At 35.0% G+C, this 27743-nt stretch overlaps 1 protein-coding gene across 1 annotated transcript in view; it reads left to right on the plus strand.

Moving 5' to 3' along the window:
• Rpn7 (regulatory particle non-ATPase 7) overlaps positions 1–27743 on the plus strand; it is a 97456-nt gene that overhangs the window by 62070 nt on the left and 7643 nt on the right. The window contains exon 7 of the mRNA XM_090401137.1: positions 18481–18586. Within this exon, the coding sequence (XP_090257263.1) occupies positions 18481–18586 (106 nt within the window). The remainder of the gene's footprint in view (positions 1–18480; positions 18587–27743) is intronic.

The following is a 27743-nucleotide window of genomic DNA, read 5'->3' on the forward strand; positions in this document are numbered from 1 at the left end:
ACATTGTTGAAACCAACTGAACTACAGATTGTTTGTCTTAGCTAATTAAGGTCTAAGTTTAATAGTGAGTTGATCACATTGTCATAGGTGTGCTGTAACTTACACATATATTAATTTCATCCATGAAAAGTAGTAAACCTGTCATACATTTAATACTGTAGATGGATTAAGAATGGATTAGATACACATCTGTTCAAGACACCAGATGTGGTACCTTTTTTAAGTAACATAAAGTCTTTGGTAAGCAGGGTGTTTTTATATATATTTGCATTTCTTGTTTTCTGAATGAAAATCAACCTTGTTTCCTTGTTTGTGGAGATCCTGTTTGCACATTAATTTGATATTCTGCTGGCCTACTATATTTTTCATATCTTAGTGTCCTGTTCATACATGCATAAATGCATTCAGCTTTTAGAGACTTATTTCAACTTGATATAATTCACTATAATACTACAGCTATGACTTTCCAGAATCATTACTTAATTAGTAAGATTACAAATCCTTATCTGAAGTTCACTGTATACGAGGGATTTCTGAAAAGTAAGGTAACACTTTTTTTTTCTCTTAATAATGATCAAAGGGAATGAGATAATACACTGTTGACATAGACCCATTAATAACATTCAAAGAGACGTGTATTGTATTGTGGTTTACTGTTGTCTCACAGCTAATTTGTTATAAAATGCCAGTTACTGTGTGATTGTGGTCCAAAACAAGTGTCCTTGAAGTTATTCATTTTTTTGCAGGCAAAAGGAGCATCATCAAGTGACATTCACTGTGAACTTGTCTGCTGTGACATCAAAAATACAGGTGTGTTTTTGGTGCAATGAATTTAAAGCCGTAGTGATTGAAGATCGACATCAGGCATGCAGGCCATCAGGCGGGCGGGCCTTCGTTGAGTAAGACAGAAGACAACATTTCGCACATTAAGAGCATCATTCTTGAAGACCGGCAAGTGAAACTGTGTGAATTTGCACAAGTGGTGAACTTGAGTAATTCCACTGCTTATGAAATTGTTCACGATGGCCATGGCTTTTGAAAGGTATGCTCCTATTGGGTGCCCCGACATTTGTCAGAAGAGCAGAAGGCAACATGCATGGGGATGTGTCTGGAGAATGTGTTGCAATACAGCAACAAAGGCTAGGATTTTCTTGCTCGCCTAGTCACAGGAGGTTTAACTTGGTCATCACTTGGCCCTGAAGAGCAGAGAGTAAACAAGACTCTGTGACCTGTAAACAGCCACAATCTGCTGTGATTAATTTGCAAAAAATTCAAAAAAATTCCCACCTTCTGAAAAGTCATGGCCACAGTGGTCTGGGATCGCCAAGGTATCCTATTGGTGGACTTCTTGATGAAGGGAGAACCAATCACTGCAAAGCTTTACTGTATGGTACAAATGCAATGTTGGACAAACTGAAAGCCAACATTCAACTCAAGTGACCAGGACTCCTGACAGACAGCATGATTTTGGTGCACAACAGTGCTACTCGTGAGTGCTTGTGCTGTAATCATTGGGAAACTCTACCACATATCCTAGGCTTAGTGCCTTCAGACTTCCATTTGTTCAGTCCCCTCAAAAAACACCTTTCTGGAAGGAATTTTAATGGATATGTGCACAGACTTCTTCAGTACTAGTACTGATAAACTGATCTATTGTTGGGACAAATGCGCTAATAAATTTGGAGACTTTGCGGAGAAGTAGTGTATGTCCACTTTTTTGGTGTATAATTTCACTTCCTATTATTAAACATCCTTGAAAAAAAAAAAAAGTGTTACCTTACTTTTTGGAAACCACTCATAAATTACCCTTTTGCGTGTTTCTTATTCATAGAAGGATCATCTCTCCTATTTGTGTGTATGAGAGTGTTTGCTCAGAAGTCATATTTGTATGCCTGTGAAGTAATCATAGTGAAATTTTTAAATTAACTTGGTATTTCAACATCATCTTGAAGAATACATGTCTTGCACACTAAGATCAGTACAGCACAAATGGCAAGACCTTTGACGGTCAGTAAATACAGTGAGCATTTGATCTTGTAATCCCAACTGGCTGGTGTTTCGAAAAGACATTGTGTGATATACAGAATTTCTTTTTGCAAACACTCAGAACAATGGTCTACAGATAAAAATGAAATCTGTTTCCACTACTTAAAAATGCCTTTATGGATGTGCTAGAAGGACACTATTACATAAGAAAATAACATTTGTTTTCAATGCTTTTATCAAAGACTCAACAAAAAAACTTGCGAAAAAAAGAAAAAAAAGCACTCTTGGATTTGCTAATGGTTCGTCTCTGACAGGAGCGCCTTAACTGTGGACACTTTACATATAAGAAAGAACAGAGAAAAGCTAATGAAGTAATTCACAGGGTATGCAAGAAGAAGGGAACCAGTCATACTATGTACTGGGTGTTGTACCCAGCAATCCTAACTTTCCTACTCGCTATAGTTGTATTCTATTTGCTCACATTCTAGTTGAGCTGTTTCAAATGATATGGTAACTCAGAATGAGGGTTACTCTATGGGTTTTCCACTTTCCTACCTGAAAAAAAAATAATAGCACAATAGTCATTGGGGTGGGGAGGAGACTTGTCCCCTATTAGACTCCATAATACTGCCTATCTGCTGGACAAATTTCCATCAATTGGACATTAAGCTCTACTGTTTTAACAAATGCTTGAATTTCACCATTGTACCTAATTTCGCTTTCTATCATATCCCACAAACAAAACAAAATGAGTGCTCTTGATCTGCAAGCCAACAGCAGTATAATCATATAAGCTGATATAACATTGGTTCTGAATAAGAATAAATATTACAAAAAAAAAAAAAAATAGATTAATAAATTCCTTGCCTATGGATCAGAAGACATGTAATTTGATTGATTACACTGGCCAACAAAAAAAAAATTTTTTTCTGCTGATTATGATCTGACACTTGTTTTTTACTAATTTGGGTGCGCTGATTTCAAATATCAAACCCATTTTTCTCTATCACGTCAGGTTTTTCCTGTATGGCATTTTCTTTTTGCTAATTTGTAAGTTTTTGATAGTTTTAAGGAGGCAGTACTATTTAGAGGATCAAAAAAATCGATTTTTTAATATTATTTTCTGAAAGTATGTACTTTTAAAAATCTGTTCCTAACTTTTATCAAGAAATTCGAAAAATTCCCGAAGATATAACCTATTATTCAAAGTGGTGCGCAGATCAGAATCGGAGCGCTCACCGCTCTCGCTTGTTAGTAAACGAATAAATGCGTAAGAACCTGCAATGGCATGTACTGGCGCTTTGAATGCGAGAGAGGCTGATAACCGACCTAATACATTTAGGTGATGAAAAGTAGGCGATGACAACTGCCTAAAACAAATGAATGCTATATGCGTCATAGCGGACAAAGAATGATCGAAATCAGTCAATCGTTAATCGATCGTGAAAGTATGATGAGCGCGTATAACTTTTCAATAAAGTCTCTGGTTTTTTTTGTCTTGTTAATTGCATGTTAGTCGGCAGTGAAGAAAATACATCATGTCTACTACTCGAAATTGTGTCAGTAGTGTAGATTCCTTCTGCTACATTTGTGGCAGCTTTACTGTTCCCAGTCAAAGGACAAATATCACTAATTTCGTTAAGAAAATGTACTTTGCATACTTTGAACGTAAAAATTGCAAATCAGGACAAGTCATGGGCTCTAAATAAAGTGTGTAAGTCATGTGTAGAAAATTTACGACAGTGGAGCAAGGGAAAACGCCAAAAATTAGCTTTTGGCGTGAACCGAAAAATCACGTAAACGATTGCTATTTTTGTTTAGTTCAGACTTCTGGTTATAATAAGAAAAAAATTGTGTATAAAATCTCGCTCTCACGAGATTTGGATACACAACTAACAAGCGAGAGCAGTGAGCGCTCAGATTCTGATCTGCGCACTGCTTTGAATAATAGGCTATATCTTCGGGAATTTTTCAAATTTCTTGATAAAAAGTTAGGAACAGATTTTTAAAAGTACTTACTTTCAGAAAATAATATTAAAAAATCGATTTTTTTTGATTCTCTAAATAGTACTGCCTCCTTAAAACTATCAAAAACTTATAAATTAGCAAAAAGAAAATGCCATAGAGGAAAAACCTGACATGATAGAGAAAAATGGGTGTGATATTTGAAATCAGCACACCCAAATTAGTAAAAAACAAGTCTCATATAAAAGTCAGCAAAAATTGTGTTGGACTGTGTTATTATTCTTAGAAGTTAGGAAAAGGGCTAAAGACATTACCTCCTCAAAACTACTTTAAACAGTCACATTGAATTTGAGATGTATTTGATGGGATCGGTTGGCTGTGCATTATTTCCTTGCTTAAAAAAGCACCAGCACTTGAAGGGTACTATAGTCTTGATTCCACACACATCAGAAAACCAGACTTCATGAGCAAAACATATTATACTTAACATAAATAATTTGATATTTGGTTTTGCTTTATTGACTAATTCTTCATTCAGAGACATTTCCAGAGCATGCTTTCCCTCTCACTATAGTTGTATTGTATTTGCTTACATTCTAGTTGAGCTGTTTCAAACAATAGGATAACTCAGAATGATGGTTAACCAGCTCTCTACTGGAGAATTTGTTGATCAAAGAGATTGATTCCTTCTTCTTTAATGCTAATAGTGAAGCTTGGGAACTTTTATAACAAGCCCACAAAAATTCACTAATCTGATAGATTCTGCATTCTAACGAATAACAATCTTTAAAAGTGTGTTTTTTTGTATAGATTTTTTGTTCTCACTTTCATATGTGGACTGGTATAAAACAAATAAAAAAAAAGTTCCCCAATTCAAAAAAACTTTCCTCAATCACATAAGCAACCAAAAACCATGAACATAGTTTGTTTTTAAAAATGGGGGTGGGGTGGAGGTCTTGCCCTATTAGATGCCCTAATACTGCCTGACAATCTCCATAGCTCAGTCGGTGTAGACAAAGCCCTTTGGTCGGAAAGACCTGGGTTCAATTCCCATCCATGACCGACCTGAAGACCCTTTATCTGGTCTGACTAAAGGTGAATTAGCTGGTCTCTAGAGGTACAGAATTTTTTCACCCAGAAACTCAGATTTTTCATCCCTCAGAACAGGCAAACCAGCCCCATGAATACTATATTTTTGACAATATGTGAAAGGGATAGGGTCCTCTCCACATGTCGTTAGAAATCCAAACATTCATCATTAGAAACCCAAACATTCTGTTTGGGTTTCTAATGATGCTAGTATCTAATAAATTATCTGGATTTAATAGTTAAAATTTTTGTGAAAATGTATAATGATGAATGATATATATTATCTTGTGTGTGTGTATTTTTCCCACACCTATCAAAAAAGATTATGTTCATATCATGAATATTTTTTCCTTTCCAATATATTTACTTATTTCGAAGGAGTACCAGTTTCTCCAAACCTTGCCATCTTATATGTTACATTCACTTATAATTTCTTATTTCAATAAAGAAGACGAGAATTGTAATATAAAAGAAGCATTGCTTAATAAATATAAAAATGGAGAAATATAATTATTTACATAAATCTGTTTAAAAATACAGCTGACCCTTGAATAACATAAGGGTTGGGGGCAAACCCCCCCCCCCTCCAGTGTTGTTTGAAAATCTGCTTATAACTTTTGACTCCCCAAAAACTTGACTACTAATAGCCTACTGTTGACTGGAAACCTTACCGATAACATAACAGTTTATTAACTTGCATTTTGTATGGTATGAATGTATTATATACTATATTCTTATAATAAAGTAAGCTAGAGAAAACAATGTTATTAAAGAAAATCATAAGGAAGTGAAAATATACTTACAGTACTGTACTGTACTTATCGATACAGCAAGTTTACTTCATCTGTTTACAAGGTGAATCGTATGTCTGTCAGTACCTACATCAATATTGTTTTAATAGATACAAAACACTGTAGATGTTATATGTATTACTAATACTAGACATCAAAAATGAAAAGATCATCAGCTAACGCCTTTTTATGAAAAGATAATGTGAAAAAGAACTTCATATTTATTTACAGGTATAACATTTCATGCATTGATAATGAAGCAGCAGCAGCAATATGATTGCTTTATGGTAGACTAGTGCAATTGATATGAATATTTTGCAGTAGCCTAGCCTATGCACCAATGAATGAATCTTTATAAAATTTTTATTTTATGCTAATTAATTATTTTAACTAATTAATAACAGTTACTTCTATGCAGTTATGATTTAATATTGCATCTTTATGTTTGTTTACATTTCGCTTGACAGCAAATGTCCATCATAAGTTTTGATAAATTTTAACTTTTTATAATAGATTTATGTATACTTTATGGTAGTAAATGATAAAATAGACTAGTGTCTACACATATTTTATGCATTCATGACATACCTAACTTTTTCTTAATTTTTTCGATATTTCTAGGCTACGTTGCTCATCTGAGAGTTTTTTAAATTGTCGCAGATCTCCAAAAAATTTTCAGTATATTTGTATATTGAAAAATCAGTATATTTGTATGCTTCAGTTTGACCAGCCAATACCTGTATTCAAAAAATTGCGTATAAGTGGAATCACTCAGTTCAAACCCGTGTTCTTCGAGAGTCAACTGTATTTTATAAGAAATATTTCACTTAAATTTAATTTCAGGAATAAAAAAAAATTTTTTTTTAAAAATATATATATATATATAGAGAGAGAGAGAGAGAGAGAGCATATTCCAGTAATTGGACCACATTTTTTTTATTACGCTAAAAGCACAATAAGAAATAAAACCCGACCAGTTTCGTAAGTCGTTTGACTTATATCTTCAGAGGTAAAAGGTAACTGAAAGTTAAAACAACAAAAAAGAGAAATTAATAGTTCATACCATACAGTTGTAGCCGTTTGACTGATTATAAAATTAAAAAATCAGAATGCAGATTCAAATCAGTGGTAAGTTTAAACAATGCTGGATATTGCCACGTTCTGTTATTCACGATCATAGTGTCTGAGTGCTGACTGAGGTATATTTTTTATCAAAGCTGACCAAACTTGGTGTAGAATTAAGCCTTGGTTTTTATTGCATTGTGTTGGAATTCTAAACATGTTTGCATTTTCTTTAAATTTCCTTATGTAACAGTTTTTTTCTATATAAGACATGTTTTTCTGCCAGAGTACATTGTGGCCAGTGAAAGTGGTGTGGAAAGCTAGACCTGATTTGTGTTCTCTTCTGTTTTGTACATCCTTTTGGTGTTCGGTCATACGTATTTCCCCAGATCTTCCCGTCTGTCCTGCGTAGCAGATGCCGCAAGAACACTAAATTTTATAAACACCTGGTTTTTTTAAAGGATGATGTGGAGGTTTTGGGGGATATAGAAATCTTGAAATTTTTTTCCAGCGACAAAAAGGCTACTTTGATGTTATGTTTGTTTAGTAATTTAGCCATCTTGTCTGTAACATTCTTGATATATGGAAGCATGATGGTGTTTTTGAAATCTTGTTTCTGTGGGATGCTTGTAGAAGGTGTGTGGAGGATTTTTTTGATAGTCTTGGGTTCATAACTATTTTTTTTTTTGAGGATCTGTGTTAAATATTCAAATTCTTCATTTCTCTGTTTTTTCTGTGCTGGAAATATTATAAGCTCTGTCCCTCAGGGTTTTTATTAGACCTATATTTTTGCGAAGGGTGGTGGTGTGAAGCCGCATTAAGAAATCTTCCTGTGTTGGTGGGTTTTCTATATATTGAGAAAGAAAGTTTATTATCTTTTTCATTGACTTCTAATAGGATGTCAAGAAAAGGAAGTTTTCTAAGTTCTTCTTGTTTTAAAGTAAATTTTATATTCTTATGTAAATTATTCAGGTAATTTTTGAATGCAACAAGTTCATCTGTTGTTCTGGCCAAATGATGAAAATGTCATCTACACAGCTGAAGAATCGGAATATTTAACACAGATCCTCAAAAAACCAAGGCTTAATTCTACACCAAGTTTGGCCAGCTTTGATAAAAAATATACCTTGGACATTATGATCATGAACAACAGAACGTGGCATCATCCAGCATTGTTTAAGCTTAAAATTGCTTTAAATCTGCATTCTGATTTTTTAATTTTATAAAGTCAGACAGCTACAACTGTACAGTATGAACTATTAATTTCTCTTTTTTGTTGTTTTAACTTTCAGTTACCTTTTACCCCTGAAGATGTAAGTCAAACGACTTACAAAACTTGTCGGGTTTTATTTTTTTAGCTTACTTTAGCTTGAATTTGTGCTTTTAGCTTAATAAAAAAAAAAATGTGGTCCAATTACTGGAATATGCCTTATGAACTTCTAAACCACAGAAACCTCCACTTAAATATATATATATATATAGAGAGAGAGAGAGACTATGTTGTTCATAGTTTTTTTTAACCTTCAGTGTTTAGTGTTTTTTCTTCTATAATGTCACCTGATGAAGGCTGTTATAAGCCGAAACTAGTCGTGTTTTACTATTAAACCCCCTTTTACCTAACTCTCGGTTTAAGTCATTCAACTCTTTTCACAATATATATATATATATATATTTTTTTTTTTTTTCCAAATCCTTTCTAGGATTTAACACCTTGGCTTTCCAATGCATTTAACACACTTAGTTTCAATGTAATCAAAGAATCTTATCCTGCGTCAGAAATTATACACTTAAAATAAGTTGGCTTTACAGGTTTTCTTGTCATTCACAGCTTTCTATCTTGCAGCAAACTGAAATGTTCCAACTTCAGTTTGATCTATATCTGGAACAAATGCAGGATTAAATAAACACGTTAGAGGCTTAACAGAATAAAACAGCACTGAGAAAGGATTAAAAATATTATTTAATTCTTCCATTTCTTTGCCTCAGTCACTGAGACATCATCAGGGAGTACAGTCATGTACACCATGCCTTCTTACCTAATGGTTACATTTCCTACAGTATCAAACAAATAATCCTTCCCTCAATCCTCGACCTTCTCTTCAGAAAAATTTTAGCATACTATCATCATCCCGTACATGAGAGGCACTTCAAAAAAAAAAAAAAAAGCTAGTCTTAAAGAAATATAATCTCTGCATGGCTTTTAAAGTCCCACCGAAAGCTTGCTACCCTTAAACATTCTACCAAAGACCAGCTCCCTCCTCTCTCTCTCTCTCTATGCCTTGGAGTATATATATAAAGTGACCTGTTCCTGCAAGTTGGCCTCCTATGGACAGACAGAAAGATCAGCCAATATCTGCATGGAAAAACAGAAAAATACATCTGCAGTCATGACTGGTCAATCAGGCGTTGTAGACCATGCTTTAGATATGGCTCATAGAATCAATTGGAAACAGACCACCTTCATTGCAGTAAACTTAGAAGAGAGAACCCACTTTTGGAATCTGCAGCTGCTCTGATAAATCAGCCTAATTTAAATAAATATGGTTGCATTAAACTTCCCAAAATATGGGAAACAATTATACTTTGAGATCCAGTTTGCTTCCTAGGCTGCCAACAGGTGTCCATAGAGGATGCCCCCACCTATTTAGGACTCTAGTCTTTCATCTATGTGTTTCACTTATTTTTATGTTGCCTATGTGTTTATTATACTCCCAGATGTCTCAGTGACTGAGAGAGGCAGTGGGAAAAGGGTATTATTTTAAGCAAACAGCATTCTAAATAGGTTGATTTGGGATGAATAAAAATGTTAGGAGTTGAGCATAAGAGAGGTAATGTTTATAGCAAAAAAGAATACCAAGCTTAATGGACATGTGTTTGCCAGGATAATCTAGATGGGAAAATCAACCCAAGAAGAGAAGCTAATCTTCGTTGGTGAGCAGTGTTAACAAAAGTGAGGGAAAGTGAGACACACTTTTTTCTTCTAGGAAATAGGATAATGCCTTGGTAGCATTAAAATTTACTAAATTATCTTCATCCCACTTGAGAATAGCTAGAAAATCTTGAAGCTTAAATCATCTGCATAATTAATTGTTGCATTCAGTAGTTATTCTTTTACATTCATTTTTTCTTTTACTTGCAGAGCCAGTTTCTTTTCATATTCAGACTTGAATTTCCATACAATAGTTGTAACTCTTCTGGACTGATCCTTAAAATTTTCATGACTAACATCTTTATGCACATGGTATTCGCATAATCGTTTTCTTATTAATCTCGTATTTAATAAGACTGCACAGCCATTTCATTCCTACCCTACTTATTTCTTTGAACTCTAAGCATGCATTCTGATACTGCATCATTTAAGTATTTTTTAAATACTTCCCAACCATCAATATCCTTCACATTCAACAACAGATACTGATTCTGCATGTCTGGCAATCTCCCAGGTCAAGACTACATGATAACCTTTCCCCAAGCTCAGACAAAGTTAAGTTGGTTATTGGTAAGTTCTCTATTTTTTTGACCATATCTAGCACTCTCAAACCTCGCTTCCCCTCCATTACATGCAGACTCAGGTATCTCTCAGCAAGTATAAATTCCATCTCCTTCCTTCCTTGTGACCATTTGTCCTCATAATTGAAAATCCTATATAATAATTACTTGATTTGCACATGTCATGCTAATTTGCTAGTACATGCTATCTACATTCTCCCTTATACCTCCCTGGATTATAGCAGCAACCAGTTATATATTTTGTCTTGTCATCCTCTATCTCATATCAGATATCCTTGAATGAACTGCTTTCTGCATCCCTGTCCTCCTGATGTACTTCACTATTTTTGAATTCAATTCCTCTACTGTCATTAGGAAAACCTCTCCCTCCACCCTGTTACATCTCTCCTCTCTGAAGATACTGTATTCTTTGCATTCTATTCCTATTTAATCCTTGTTCATCAAACAAGTCGCACTAATACCTATAACTTTTCGCCATGTTGAACTGACTATTGTCAATAACTCCTTGTTCTTATTCCAAATATTTCTGGCATTCACATATGTAAACTGCAATATCCCCTTCATCCTGCAACCTCCCAACCTTATTTAAGCAACCTTGTGTTGCTTAGCTCACTAAAGTTAAGAACCTGGGGCACTACATTTAGCATCACGTGATCACTCTCACTCTTACTAACCTCTAGGTTTCCTGGACTCATGCTCACCTGCATCCTCTCCCCCCAAAAAAGAAAATTCTAGTTTCTCTGACTGCACTTCTGAACTCTCACAACACTTTTTCAAGATTCCTGACCTCCCCCCAATCCATTCCATTTGTCATTCCATCAAATTCACCCTGCATACACAAGCTTCAGACCATTCCTCCCTCACAATCTGCATGTCAACTCATTCGCAATCATAACTCTCCATCTCAACTCACCTCTATCCTACCATGGCAGCAAACTCACAACTTTTACTTTCTTCTTTTTTGCATGTACCAGCAAATCTTTCATATCTTCTCACATAACATTTGCTGCTAAATCATTTGTACCATCCAGAATAAACATCAGGATGCATAAGGGTCAAAGCTGTATAACTGAGAGGAGACCTCCATATAGCCTTTAAAGGAATGTGGAGAACCGACCAGGGCTTCTGACCTAATGTCCAATCCTCACCTTCTCATGGTGCACCCTATTGGGTATCTACCTGGATACTGAACGAACGAGGATGGGCTGGCAATTTGGGATTTAGCCAACCAAATTGTATTCTTACTGGTTAAACTAAAATACAACATGATGGTACAACATGACAAAATTTCATGTCGGCTGGGCATCGCCCGGTTAAACAAGGCCCCCGTTGTTTTTGCCAGGGAACCAGGGCAAACAGTGAAAAGTCAGCTACTGGAACAAATCTGAAAACACACCCCAACTCAACATCACTAGAGTTAAAGATCGGTACTATCAACATAAGAAGCCTGAATGGCAAAGAAATGGAGCTAGCTGTGGAATTAGATAAGTACCAGATCGACATAATAGGGGTGACTGAAACAAAAAAGACAAATACTGGTGAGATCTTTCTGAGCAATAAATACAAAATGTTATATTCAGGCAATGACAATCAAGAAAAGAAGGAGTAGCCATAGTATTCAACACAAAATACGAGGCTAATCTTCTTGAATGGCAGGCAGTCTCAAGTAGATAATGTGGGCAAATATGAGAATGGGGAACTGGACAATGAGACTTATTTGTGGCTATGGTCCCACAGAAGGTTCTACTAAAGTAGAAGTGGAGGAATTTTTTAAGTCTTTAGAAAAAGCAACTGACACAGTGAAAGAGGAAAAGTTGGTCCTTGTTGGGAATCTAAATAGCAGAGTAGGAAATGATTGTCAGACATACAAAAATGTTTTGGGAAAATTTGGAAAAAAGAGCAAAGCTAATGATAATGGCAGATATCTGTTGGATTTCTGCTCAGGACATGGACTGGTTATTACTAACAGCATGTTCCAACATAAAAATGTACACAAATTCACATGGAGAGAAGATGCAAGGAATAAGAAAAGTCTCATTGACTATGTTATTGTTGATAGTGATGTTTTCTCCCTGGTGCAGGACACTAGAGTGTACAGAGGATTTGAAATTGGAAGTGATCACTATTTAGTCTTATTTAGCAGGATAAAATTGAATTTCATATTGAAAAGAATAACATGTAAGAAAGTTTTAAAGCGAATAAAAGTTGAGCAGCTCTCAGATGTGAACTGTAGACTAAAATACACAAAGATTATTGAAGAAAAAATGAATGAGTTTGAAAACAGGAACAAAACTTTGGAGAATCGGTGGCAAGCCTTGAAGAAAACCCTAATTGATTCAGCTAGAGAGGCATGTGGTGAAGTTGTCTGCAAGGATAGAAAAATTAGAACTCCATGGTGGAACAAGAAGTTAAAGAGGCAGTGAAGGAAAAAAGGAAAGCATATCAAACGTTCCTGGCAAATAAGTCAGCTTGTGCTCTTAGAGAATACAGAGACAAATGTAAGAAAGCTAAACAGTGTGTAAAACTAGCTAAACAAAAGTCATGGGAGGACTTTGGCAAGAATATAGAAAATAAATATCAAATAGGTGGCAAAATATTCTGGAGGTTGTTGAAGAAGCTTAGGAATGGAGGAAAGAGTGCTGTAAAAGGAGTTAGAGATGATAAAGGTGACATGAAAACTGGAGAAAAAGATATCCTTGAAGTATTTTTCATTTTTCAGCTTGTTTCATTTAGCAATTTTTGAAAAATTGCTAAATGAAACAAGCAGTGATGACAGCACAGTGGTAAAAAACACTGACCAAGCATGCAGTCAGGAATACATATCCATACTTGAAGTAGAAAAAGCCATCAAAGGCTTGAAATGTGGAAAGGCAGCAGGAGTAGATGATATTTGACCAGAAATGCTGAAGTATGGTGGTATAAAAGTCTTTCAGTGGCTGCACTGCATAGTTCAGAATGCCTATTTCCCTGCTGAGTGTTCCTGGTAAGATATATGCAAGTATACTTGAGAAATGGTTGAGAAGAATTGTGGTAGAAAAGGTTGGTGAAGAACAAGCTGGATTCAGGTCAAATAGAGGCTGTCAGGATCAGATGTTTACTTTACGACAAATAGTGTAGAAATCATAGGAATATAACAAAGATCTGTATTTAAGTTTTGTCAATTTGGAAAAGGCATATGACAAGGTGCCAAGAGAGAAGCTATTCAATACGCTTCAGTTATATGGTGTCAATGGGGCATTATATCAAGCAATACTTAGTGTTTATTTGAGTTGTAAGTCAGCAGTTAGAATTGAAGGGAGTACAGGAAGATGGTTTAATGTTAAATCTGGTGTGAGACAAGGATGTACATTATCCCCTCTGTTATTCATTATCTATATGGATCACATTATGAAGGAAAGTGGTATTAAACAAGATATCAAAATTGGAGATGTTAATGTCTGCTCTTTGCTTTATGCATACGATGTTATACTTCTAAATAAATCCGCTACAAGTCTGCAAGATTGTCTGACTAAATTGAATAACTGTTGTAATAGATATGGTATGCAGGTCAGCCATAAAAAGACAAAGACAATGAAAACAGGTAGAATCATTGAAAATATCAACTGTGTTGTGAATGGAGAACCTGTGGAACAAGTAAAACATTTCAGCTACTTATGCACGATTTTTAGTGAAGATGGTAAATTAAATATAGAAATAGACAACAGAATCAGCAAAGCTGGTATGGTAGGAAGTCAATTGAATAAATTCATATGGAATAAGAGAGAAATTAGTCAGAATACTAAATTAGCTGTATACAAGACAGTGTTCAAACCAGTTTTAATTTATGGATCTGAGAGCTGGGTCAGAAGTAAAATACTTGACCAAAGACTAGAGACTGCAGATATGAGATTCCTGAGAAAGATTAGAGGCGTGAACAGATGACATCATCGTATTAAAAACGAGGATATTAGGAAAGAACTTGATGTTGTCAGCATCCAGGAATGTGTTAGCAGAGCTAATCTCAGGTGGTATGGTCACTTAAACAGAATGGGCAAGGAGATTAGCAAAACAAGTGGTCTCTGCCAGGTTGCAGCAAAACGACCCAGAGGAAGACCAAGATATAGGTGGATTGATACGGTTCAAAGTGCCTTAGACGATAGAAATATAAGATCTGGTAATGTTGGAGTCTTGACAAGTAACAAACTTATGCGGTGGAAAATTGTAGATAGGAAGTTAGTAATGATGTAAATTTTTCATGTAGTACTATCATATCCTGTACACCCCTTGAGGGTACATGGCAGGAATTTGATGATAATGAGAATAAACATTCTTTCACTTTCACTCTCTGCATCTTTACAGTATCACTAACATCCTTAATCTTGGCACAGGAAAACACTATTTTTTCACACTCTCCTCAAGCATTCCTGTTATCAATGAATCACTATACAAAATTTGATCCATATTCTTACACTTTAGCTCTGTCATACTCTGCTTTCTTTTGCTTCTGTGTCATACCATCTGCCATGCATTTCTGTGGAGAACTCCATTTAAGTATGTTACCACTCCATCTTACCATCTGGTCATTCTCTTCATTTTCTGCTGTTTCATTCTTGCAGTTACCCATACAGCTTGCAGCATCATCCATGCCAATCATATTTTCATGCATTTTGTCTTTCAGCTTACTACTGTCAATCTTTGTATTCTCCTCGATTCTGGTATTCACTCTTGAAACTCACGACAGACCTGCTCTCCAGTTTTCGTTGAATAATTATTGTATTGTTATTCATAGTGACATCTTCATTCAGGATATAAGAATATGTAGGGAGATTTAAAATAAGTGATATCATATTTAGTTTTGAGCAGAATAAAATTGAATATCATAATGAGAAGAAAAATATGCACAAAAATCAAGCAGGTTTCAGGGGCATAATGCCATCTCGTGTACAAATGTTATTCAAGAAAATGTGAACAAATTTGAAAACAATAAACCAAGAACTAAGTCTTGGCATCTCTAGCTAAATATGAAGAAAACATTTAATTTTGCTAAGGAAGTATGTGGAGAAGTTATCTGCAAGTATAGAAAAATCAGAATTCTGTGGTAGACCTATGAAGTTAAAGAAGCAGTCCTGGAAAAGAAATCATGTGATCCTGAGACAATTTAGAGAAAAATACAAGAAAGCTACGTAATGTGTAAAAAAAAATATCTAAATCAAAGTCATGGATAGTCTTTAGAAAGAACATAGAAAATAATTATTTCAGAAGGTAGGAAAATGCTCTTGGGAGAGTAATTGAAAATTAGAAATGGAAGAAATAGTAGTATTTAAAGAATTTCTGGGGTGGTTATTCTGAAAAATTATTAAAATAAGATAATAGTAGTGACAGAACAATGGTAGAAAAGATTCAAGAGAAATTGCAATCAGTAGCAATATGAATTCTTGAGATAGAAAGTCATCAGGAACCCAAAATACATAAAAGCAGCTCTTATGAATGTATAAATGTTTAGTTCAGTGGTCGATATAACATTGTTAGGGGTCGATAGAAAAATATAAGACATCATTGTATGGGTAATATTTAATTCGGTTAACTTGGATTACCTCCATCCTGAATGACAACGCAATTAAGAGTGAATCGTAGGAACAGTGACATGAATAAGACCTGTAAGATGAAGGTCATGAAAATAGTTACGGAGGCTAATCAAGTAGGCCAAAATGACGTATTTACCAATAAACGGATGTGTGTAGTTCCGGCGCAGTGGGAGCAAGATGGCAACACGTGCGCGGTCGCTTATTTACTTATACTTACACATATCCGATCCCAGTCTCATTTTTGCCATCGACATACAAGTGAGCCTTAACGTTCTAAAATTCATCAACATACATATTATAATTCAATCATTATTCATTCATGAACTAAACTTTTCTATGCTGAAGAATTGAGAAGGGCTGGTAATAATACCAGTGATATTAATACCAGTATATTAATATCACTAGTAATAGTAATATAATAATATATATTATATTATACATACAATAAACACATATTTAACTATAAAATAAACAATCTAAAAACTCACATAAGCGTCTTTTTCGCTTGTCCTATTATAATTACGTAATAGTAAAATAGAGGGGGTCGATAAAACATAAAGAAACTCTTGAAGGGGTCGACGGTCAAAGAAGTTTGGCGACCCCTGGTTTAGTTTGTATCCCTGAATAATTCAAAGACCTGAAAAGAGGAAATTCTGGATGGTGTAGAGGTTTCATAGGACCAATCTATAAAAAGGGATAAATGAAAGCCTGTGTAACTCATTGGAAATGGGATATCCATCCTCTGTGCTGTGCCACCCAAAGATAAACTTAAGTCTAGTCGCCAACTGGAAGAAATTTTTTAAAGCCTTTCTTTGACAGGTTCCAGAGTTAGTCAATCTCTTGCGTGGGCAAGCAGTTTCTTCTTCCAGAAACTTGGGCTTTTTTTGTCCCATGAACTCAAGAAAATCAACCATAGAACTCGCACTAATTCAACAATAACATATCATGTTAGATACTAAGAGATGGCAGCACTTGTTTGCCCATCTCTTTATTGGTTGCCACTTATAATTAGTGACAGTCTGGGGCATGTTATCTCTGATTGGCTGCTGGTGGAGATTGAACTGCCCACTCAGTCTCCAAAAGCTAGATAGAGCTAAAAACAGCCTCGCCTATTCCCTTTAAGGGAATAAAAGCATTGGCTGATTTTGATAAAACTTAATTATGAGAATTACAGAGGAATTTTCCTACTGAGTGTACCAGGTAAGATTTATTGCAAGAAGGGAAGAGGTTAGGGAAAATTGTAGAAGAGAATCGTGGGAAAAGAACAGGTGGTTTTAGGCCAAATAGGGATTTTGAGGATTGGATTTTTACGATAGGATAAATAGTTGAGAAATCATAGGAAAGAAAGCATACAGTAAGGTGCAAGACAGGCTTGTAAGGTGCAAAACATGTATGATGTATTGGCATGATACTGAAAAGTAAAATTAGCTATAAAAGATGACCAAAACTAGGAAAGTAAACAGGAGCATGGGGAAAACATCAACTGCAACCTAGGTGGAAAACATCAGAGGAGGTAAAATATTTCAGCTGTTTTGGCATAATTTTTAGTGAAGATAGAAAAATTAAATTTGAAAGTAGATAATAAGTAAAGCTGTCATCTAGTTGAGTAAATTTATATAGAATAAGTAAAAAAAATGATTAGCCAAAACACTGAACCAGCAATATACAACATAGCTATCAAACCAGTTTTAACTTGTGGATTTGAGAGTTGGACAATGAAAGATCAGTCAGGTATATAAGTTCTGGGGAAAATTAGAGGGTGGGGTGGAGGGGGGAGATGAACAGATAGCATTATTACTAGAATCATTAAAAATCAAGATATTAGACAACTTGACATTGCTAGCATTCAAAAATCTGCAGATAAAGGTGATATGTTCATTTAAACAGAAAGGATAAAGTTTAGCAAAACAGGTATTTCATTCCAGAATGGCAGGAAAAACATAGAGGAAAACTAGGATCTCAATAAATTGATGAAGTTGGAAGTGCCTTAGATGCTGAAATGTGTGATTTGAAAATATTGGAATCTTGACAAATAACAGATTATTTCGAAGAAAAATTGTTGGTATGCATCTAATGATAATACAAACCAAATGATGTAATACTGTCTTAGTATTGTTCATCCCTTGAAGGGTGTGTGTTATCAGAAGTTTGATTATGACTTAAAACAATTCATCAAATTAAAATACTTATTTAATAAAAAATAAAAAAAATAAAAAAAAGTTATAGGAAAAGAAGAGATGCAATTATCAAGTCTTGATAACCATTTTACACTCCTAACTTTATAGCAATTCTTTTATACCTTTAAGTGATTCATTAGTTTCTGTTCTTATAATTACTTCATATAATTCTAATAACATAATTCATTTATATCATTTCCTTGGAATAATAACTAATTAATTTCCTAGTTAGAACAATAACTAATTCATTAGTTATTGTTCTAACTAGTGAATTTTTCTTCACATGCCAACTTGTTTTTCTGCTTATAGTTGTGGACATTTTTGTATATAATCTAGGGAATTGGCTCGTTTTATTGCTGCTGGGAGGCTACATTGCAAAATTGACAAGGTAGGAGGAATAGTGGAAACAAACAGACCAGACAGTAAGAACTATCAGTATCAAGTAAGTACCTATAAAGTAGGAAAATTCAAAAATATTTTAATTTAAATATTGTTTTGTATTATGAAAGAACTCCTTTGATTGAGTTGCTTAAGGATCATATTTAGAATTAACATGAACTGGATTTATCCAAATTTAGGATTTATTTAGGATTTATCCAAATTTTATCCTGTATTGGTTACAAAATCTTACTGAAATCTTACATGCCAACTGAAGCTTGCCCTGCTTAAACAAGTTTCCACTTTTTTTCATTTGCAGGCCAAGTGGATAGCATACTCGCCTTCAACCTGTAGGTTACAAGTTTGAATTCACCTCAATATAGGCATGGATGTTTTTGAATGTCTTTTGGTGGGAGATGAATTTCATAACCCATTGTGAGACCATCCCCACTTATTGGAGACCTGAAGTATGCAAATATTCCATGTTTGGTCTCTTGAGCAGGGTTTCCAGATTATATACAAAATAAAATAAATTTTACCAACCCACAATACTAAATATACCAAAGATTTAGTCTTTCATGGATGGAAGTCACATAAAAAAAGCATCATTGAAAAAGTGGCAGAGATGGCAGCTGGATTACACACGCACAGAGAGAGAGAGATCATGTCATGATTGGTGTTACTGATATAAAGATAATAAAAACAAGAAATATTTTTACACAAATTAACTGATTTATTCAGGCAGTCATGATAAGAGAAAAGGAGTAACTATAATTTTCAGTATCAGTATGAAGATAAACTTCTTGAACAGCGAATAATAAAATGAGTTATTTGTGCCTATGCTTCACCCCTCCCAAAGATACTGATGAAACATAAATTCTTTTTTGAGGGCGTGGGGGGGGGCAGTAAAATAAATAAAAATTCCTTGTTCTTTATACTTTTGGGGATCTACATTAGCAGACTATGAAATGAATTGCAAACAAACTAGTGTTCTGGAGAAGTTTGGAGAAACAGATGCAACAATAATTTCTACTTAGCAGGTGTGCTCTTTATGACTAATCCAGTGATCCATTTGTAAAGATTATTGTATACATTAACATTGAGAGAACATGCATAAAATAAAATAAAAAAAGATTGTTATATCTGATACTAATATCTTCAGACCAATTTAACATACAAGAATGTATGGATTCCAAAATCGAAATGATCGCTACCTAATGTTTAGCAGGATGGAAATGAGTATCCTATTGAAAAGAGAAGCGGTTAGTATGGGTTAAGGACACTAACTAAATTGAATTACCTCTATATCAGATATCAGCAGTAAAAACATGAAAACTATGATAGTAGACAGAAATCATGTAAAAATGTTACTGCATTCTCCGTGGTTAACCCGTAGATTTGAGTAAAACATTTCACCTATTTAGATACAATCACAATTTTCAGTGAAAATCATAAATTAAATATGGAAATATAAACAAAGCTGATATGTGGAGAGTCAGTTGAATAAATTTTTATGGCATAAGAGAGAAATTAGCAAAAATGTCAAACTAGCAGTGTTCGAACTATTTTTAACCTATGGGACTAAAAGTTTGGTAAGAAATTAGTGTTGATTAACCGTTAGAGACCACAGATGGATCAGTAGCATGTCATACTGAAAAATGACAATATATGAAAGGAACTTGATATTATTGGCATTATGGTGTTTGTATGCAAGATTAATTTAAGGTGGTCATCATTTTAAATGAACTCTGAGTCGACAAAACAGGTGTTTGATGCTATAAATTAAAGATGCCAAGAAATTATATTCTTGGTTTAATCCTTTATCTAAGTAAGCAAGCAAAGTTTGTGCATGAAGTATCTTCACAACTGGGCTACTTATATATAGAGGCTAATGACTTCACATTAATTGCATTATTATTCCATAATGCAAAGCACACATCCTTTTGGGTGTGTGTGTGTGTATATAATGCTAAGCATTGTGGAAAGGGCCAATGCTCAGACAAGTTTCAACCTTTAGTAAGGTCTCATCAGTGGAAGCCAGACCCAGGAGAGTTACAAGGTTGAAGTAAAGCAGAAGTCATATATTTCTCATATACAAGTAGTGTTAGGATAAGGGACCATGAGATGTCAGCACTTGTTAGCTGTCTCTCCAGTGGAGATTGAACTGTCCCCCCCCCCCTCCCCTCAGTCTCCAAAAGTTAGATATGGCTAAGCAGTCTCATCTACTCCCTATAAGGGAAATAAAGGTTTTAATGGATTTTGGATAAGAGATCAATGTTGAAACTGATTAGACCTCAATAAAGGTCAAACTGGTCTGTGTAGTGACCCTTTTCATAATGCTTAGCATTATACACACCCAAAAAGATGTGTGCTTTGCATTATGGGATACTAAGACAATTAATGTGAAATCATTAGCCTCTAATGATTTCACATTAATTATGGTGTCTTTTAGCACAAACATTTTTTGCTTACACTTGGATAAAGGATTAAACCAAGAATATAATTTATTGGCATCTTTAATTTGATGCTAGTCTGATGGAAAAAAAATCCTGGTGTAGATCAAGTTCTAAGTGGATTGATAAAGTTAGTAGCATTTTAAGAGACCAAAATGCAAGACCTGACAATATCGGAGGCCTGATGAACAACAGATCCAGTACATTGCTCTTGGAAGTAGATATCAAAAACTGAACTACTGTTAATGACTGAATAAAAATCTTATCCTGTTTAAAAAAAAAAAATTAAAAAAAAAAAAAAGTTTTCATTACTCACTATAATCCATTATAACAGATGGTTTGCCTAATTCCTGTAATTTTTTTTTTTCAATGAGTAAATCAGTGACTAAATGGGCGAGATCCACAAATAAAGTAATATGACTGATTTTTATCACAGAGGATTTAACTTGTAAGAGCAGGAACAACTTTGTTTCATTTATATATTATTTGATGAGTTCATTGTAGAAATTATTAGCAGATATCAGAGAGAATGAGCATAAAGTTTAAGAGCAGAAAAATGTTACAGAATTATTGGAATATTAAACCATGTTTATGTGAAATGAAACCATGTTCAGACTTTGTACCTTTGAATTAGGTATTCATTATTACTTGTTCATTAATAATGAACCAGCTTTTGTTCATTTCATCTTCTTTGATGCCTGGAGTCCTTAACTAATCAGAGATTACAGTATAGATTATACCAATCAAGATCCATAGTAGATCTCCTTGCCTACATTACCCACCTCTAGTTACATGCTATGGGAAGGTTTGGAGAAACCTGTACTGTTGTATTATTATTTCCAAGGTATTTGATACAGGAATGTGTTAGCAGAGCTAATCTCAGGTGGTATATCACTTAAACAGAATGGGAGAGGAAAGATTAGCAAAACAAGTGTTCTCTGCCAGGTTGGCAGGAAAAAAGACCCAGAGGAAGACCAAGATATATGTAGATTGATACAATAAAAAGTGACTTAGAAGACAGAAATATAAGATCTGATAATGTTGGAATCTTGATAGATAACAGATTGATTTTGGAGGAAAATTGTAGATAGGAAGTTAGTAATTATGTAAGCTTTTCATGTAGTACTATCATAATATCATGTACACTCCTTGAAGATACACATCAGCAATTTGATGATGAGGTGTTTGATAGGATTTTCATTGAAGGCTTCTCAGCAAATTGCCATCTTATGATCTGCTTTCTCTTTGTAATCAGATTGCCAATTCTTTCTCTCTCTGGTCATTCACTGAGTGCAGTGGTGGAGGATGTTATCTCTTTAGCTTTTCCTGCTATTGCAGTTGTTAATTAGGACTGTTATTACACCCACCACAGTTTGGATAATGATAGTACTCTCCACTTATTCTACTCATATGATAAGGATTGCAGTGCTCGAATATCTCAAGCTTAAAGATTGTCTGTAATCAGTAAGTGCCCATCACTGATCTCCACAATGTTTTTCCATGGGATGATAATAGCTTGGTTATCTTTAATGCTTCCAAAACACAGTTTTGTCTTTTTGGTTATAAAAATAAAAAATAAACTTAATTCTTCTGTCCTTATCTTTGATAATGCTCCACTCAGCACTGAAAACCTCTTACTGATTTTCTCCTAGCCTTTCCTCACACAAACACTTCACTTCTGTAGCATCCATAACATCCATTTTCTCTCAAGACATTACTTTTCATTTGTCTAATTGCTTCCTCCATAAAAATCCCAAATCTGCACAACCTCAGAATGCTGCTCACACATTTGGACTGGTGGGCTTAAAATCCCTTTAAAAATTCGGAAAGGGGCAGTTTGGCAAGCTCCGTCTCACTGATTGTCTTCAGCTTCTGTCATATTGAAGGTCAGTTTTTGTAGTGTCACTTCTACAGATAATCTGCAGTAGAGATGAGCACTGTGAAGTAGAATTGACATCTATCATGCCTCCATTTCTGCTAACCCATGATAACATCGAGCCATAGCTTCTTAGCATCCTTTCACAGTTGAACTACTAACTCACCAAATCTGCCTTTTACTCATCTTTCATTCCATCTCCATGAGTTCTTTTGAGCAACCTTTTCCATGAAGTATTTCTCAAAGTAACCCCAACTCTTCGAAAAAAATAATATCAACAGATTATTTTGTTCAGTCCTTGCATCTTTTTTTGTGGGAGAAAATCACAGTTTTAGAATCCACAATATTCACCATACTTGGACCTGCCAAGTTCTCAAGTAGATAAACAATCCATTAAGGGTTCTTTAAATAATAGTGTATTAATACTTTAGATGGGCAGAAAGTTGATGAGAAAAAAGAAATATGAAGACCTGTAAAACTACTGTTTGGAAAATACATCAGTAGGAGAACTGTTTTGGAAAACAGCAGTAGAAGGAATGAATGAAGAGGAAGAAAATTTGTTCTGTGAGTTTTGATTTGAACTCTGCTTGGAGATAATGTGTGTGATTGACATGAAGTACGGGGGGGGGGGGTTCTGATAAACACCTAGAACAAAAATGATGTTAAAGCAACTGATATAACCACAAGAAAGAACATACTAGTAGCAGAGTTATGAAGGTAACTTATGTTCTTATCTTCTTAAATCCTCGTATGTTCTTTCTTGTGGTTATATCAGTTGCTTTAATATCATTTTTGTTTTAGGTGTTTATGAGAACTTTCAAGATCTCACTCATATATATATTAAGAACAGAGCTGGTGAATTATCAGTTCAAATTCTTATAAACAGCAAGTGTATCAATATTTGGAAAATGCAAGCAGCAGAAATTGAATGTCTGAAATGTGTAAAAGAGTGGAATGATTGAGACATGGGTCATTAATGAATCTTTTTATATGTGGATTCCAGCCACAATTCTCCTTCGTTATCTATGTGGTATTTCAACCTTCTTTCTTCTGGGTCTTCCAGCTATCCTCAAAGATTCCAGAGAACATGAAAAGTTCTTTAACTTTGTAAAACTTGACATGATTTAACTGAAAATTACTTGAAAATAAAACAAATCTCTTAGCCAACAATGTGTTAGTATTAGTAATGTGGGCAGACCAAATGATTGGCCTGCTTCCAAAAGATGCTCTGGAAACTGCTGTAGGGATCAAACAAAGATTATTCTAATCTCTTATTTCAAGCTACTTCAGTCTTTCAGTAAGCAGGATGATAGTCTCATGCTGGGTAATGACATTCTTTACCACCCAAAGTCACTCACAAGTAACCATGTTTGTGATGTGGTGTGGTGTAATTTGAATCTGCAGCCTGGTGGGGGGGGGGGGGGGGGGAGCAGATATGCTGACCACTTTTCCAACCAGGCCAGCAAATTGCTATCTTTTGTACCAAATCAAATGTTTTTAGGGGACTTTTAGGGATATCACCTCAAATATGAGGACATTATTCAATGGTTAGATAGATTTTTTGCAATTTGTATAGACATAATAGCTTTCACAGCTATTATGTCTATACTCTGTATCATTAAAATATATCTATTTATTATTATGATAAATTTCCTGATGTGTACTCCCAATAAGTGCACAGGATACAGACCTACATGGTTAAGTTTACATCAACAGTCAACAATCCTCCAAATTAGTCTATTACTTGGCATCAAGTATTTTTGTATTCTGACTGAATCAATCCACCTAGGTCATAATCTTCCTCTGGGTCTTTTTCCTGCCTTCTACTCATCAAACATCTGTTTTGCTAACCTTTCTTGTTAAGGAGGTGGGGGGGGGGAGTGGATATGTAGACATCAGTGAGGCAGTTGAGTGTAAGAATGTATATAATGTGCCCGAGCCAATACGAAGGACAAGAAATCAGAATGGATAGTTAGTATAACGCATCAAGATAGGAGTGGGACAAATGGACCTCTGTATTTCATGTATACTAATGCCAGGAGTATTAGGAAGAAGAAGGAAGAATTTTTGGCCTTGATTGGCTCTTCCTGGCCACAGGTTATTGGCATTAGTGAAACATGGCTGACAGAGGATGATATAGTTAGTGGGATAGGATGTGTAGGGTATAGTGTGTTCAGGAGGGACAGAGAGAATAAAATGAGCAGAGTAGTGTTGATGATAGCTGATGAACTGCAGCCAAGGAGAATAGAAGTTGTATTGCAGGATAGTTAAAAGAGCTCATTTGAGACTATTTGATGTGAGATTGAGACTAACAGAACAAAATATACAGTTGGGTGCTGCTGTAGACCAGGTGATGGAATAGATGGCGGCGATAGTATGCATAAACAAATTGATGAAATGTGTGGGAGGAGGGTAATTATTATGGGGGATTTCAACTATGGTAACATTGATTGGAAGGAGGAGAGGACACATGTGAGGAAGGAATTGGATTTTATTCAGTTATTAAAGGATAACTATCTGAGGCAGCATGTAATGGAAAATACTAAGGGTTCGAGAGTGCTTGACCGAATAATAGCATCTGAGAATTTGACTGTAGTGAATATGACCATGTTGCCACCTATTGGTGAGAGTGATCATAAGGTCATGACCAGGGAGGTGACTAAATGTGTGAAATTTTCGATTAAGACTGGGTACATGTGGAATTACCATGCTGGCAAGTATGACAAGCTTAGGAGATTGCTTGGTTCAGTGCCATGGCATGTTAAACTGTAAGGGCTGGATGTTGATAGTGCATGGGAAGTGGTCAAGGAGCATTTGCAGGAGGTTATGGCTGACTGTATACCTAGAGTCCGAATAGTAAATCAAGTAGGAGTTTAATGGATGAATAACACTATTAAGCTTGAGCTGCAAAAAGAGAAAAAACAACTGTGGAGGGTATTTAAAGAAGCAGGTGACCTGCAGGCACACGAACGGTATAAAGCGCAGGCCAGAAGGATAACGAGTGTGATAAGAAAAGCAAAAGCGGATTATGAGCAGAAATTAACCATGCAAGCTAAAGAGAATCCCAAACAGTTCTTTCAGTATTCATATAGGTGATAATTCAGAGTGGAGATAGTGTGCACCCTTGTCTTATACCTGATTTTACATCAGGCCATCCTGTATTTCCTTCAGTTCCACGTGATGACTTAAGTAAATTTAGCTGTATTGTCCTGTATAATTTTCCATTTATTTCATATGATCATAGTGTTTTGAAAATTTTTCTCTGGGCACTTCATTATATGCTTTTTTTAGATCTACAAAACTTGTAGGTCTTGATGAATCTGATCTTGACAGTCTCTATTTGACTGTAACCTGAGTTGTTCTCTCCTTTCCATAATTTTTTTAGCTTCTTTTTGAAGTATGATTGTATAAATTTTACTTGGAATAAAATTAGGGAATAATAGATGGTAATTATGAGAGCTTTACTCCAATCATCTAGAGGTGGACCTTCTGGCCAGGCTTCCTGAATTATGCAATGCAGCCATTGTAAATTTATACCTCCATACTTGAGCAATTTTGGTTGAATATTGCCCACTTCAGCTACTTTCTCACATTTCAGATTTTTTATGGTGTTTTCATTCTTCAAATATTGTTATGTACACCTGATTGGAATCCTCTTGAATAATTTCTGCCATTATTTTGTCATTTCTTGTTTAGTTTGTATTTTAAAGTAATTTCAGACATCTAAGATATCTTTGTTTTCAGTTTTCATATCACCTTTATCATCTTGGATTCCTTTTATGCAGTACTCTTTTCTCCATTTCTGAGCTTTTTCAAGAGCCTCCAGAATATTTTTCCATCTACCTGATATTTATTTTCTACTTTCTTATCAATCTTCCCATCACCTTTGTTTAGTTACTTTTACATGGTGCTTCACTCTTTTACATTTTTTTTCTGTATTCTCTTAGGACATCTATGGAGTTACTTGCTATGAACTTGCGGTGTGCTTTCTTCTTTTCCAGGACAGCTTCTCTCATTTCTCATCCACTATAGAGTTCTTCCGATGTTTCTATCTTATAACTAAATGGTGATGCTCCTATTTTAAATTCTCGGTATCTTGTGTCTTGAACCAGTATTAAAATATTGCTATCAGCAATAACATAGTCACTGAGACTTTCTAATTTCCTTGTATTTTCTTTCTCAACACTGGTCAAAAATGATTATAATATCTTATCATTTTTGACCTGTGTTGATTTGTGCACATCTTTATGTTGGAGCATGGTGTTAGTGATGACTTGTCTGTGTCCTGAAATCCAGCAGGTACATACCATTATTATTTGTTCTTTTAAATTTTCCCAGCACATTTCCATATGCATAAAAAAACGGCCGAGTTGGATAAAGGAAATGGATACACTATGATAATGTTGGATTTTTCTAAGGCATTTGATAGGATACCACACGATAGGCTGTTGTGTAAACTGGAGAATATGGGATTGGAACATAATCTATTGACTTGGATCAGAGGATGGTTGACAGACAGATATCAAAAAATGGTATACAGTGGGTGTGAATCTGCCAGATTTAAGGTAACTAGTGGTGTATCTCAGGGTTCAGTCCTTGGGCCAGTATTGTTCAATCTATACATTAATGACATCAAGCAGGGTCTATCATCAGATTTGCAATTGTTTGCTGATGATGCGAAGATAGGCAGGGCAGTCAGGGATGCTACTGATATTCTTCTTCTTCTTTGAGTGCCATCTCCTATCGGAGGTCGGCGACCACCTTGGCAAATTTTGAGCGATCTTCAGACACTCTAAACAGTCCCTCAGAGCTCATGCCAGTCCACTGTCATTTACTTCCCCTTTATAAGCAATTGAAGTATTTTATATTTTTCATTATGAAATAGGCGATCA

This window comes from Typopeltis vanoorti, chromosome 12 (assembly GCF_054136105.1).
Source record: "Typopeltis vanoorti isolate ZY-2024b chromosome 12, IOZ_Tvanoo_1.0, whole genome shotgun sequence".
NCBI classification, from domain to species: Eukaryota; Metazoa; Arthropoda; class Arachnida; order Uropygi; family Thelyphonidae; genus Typopeltis; species Typopeltis vanoorti.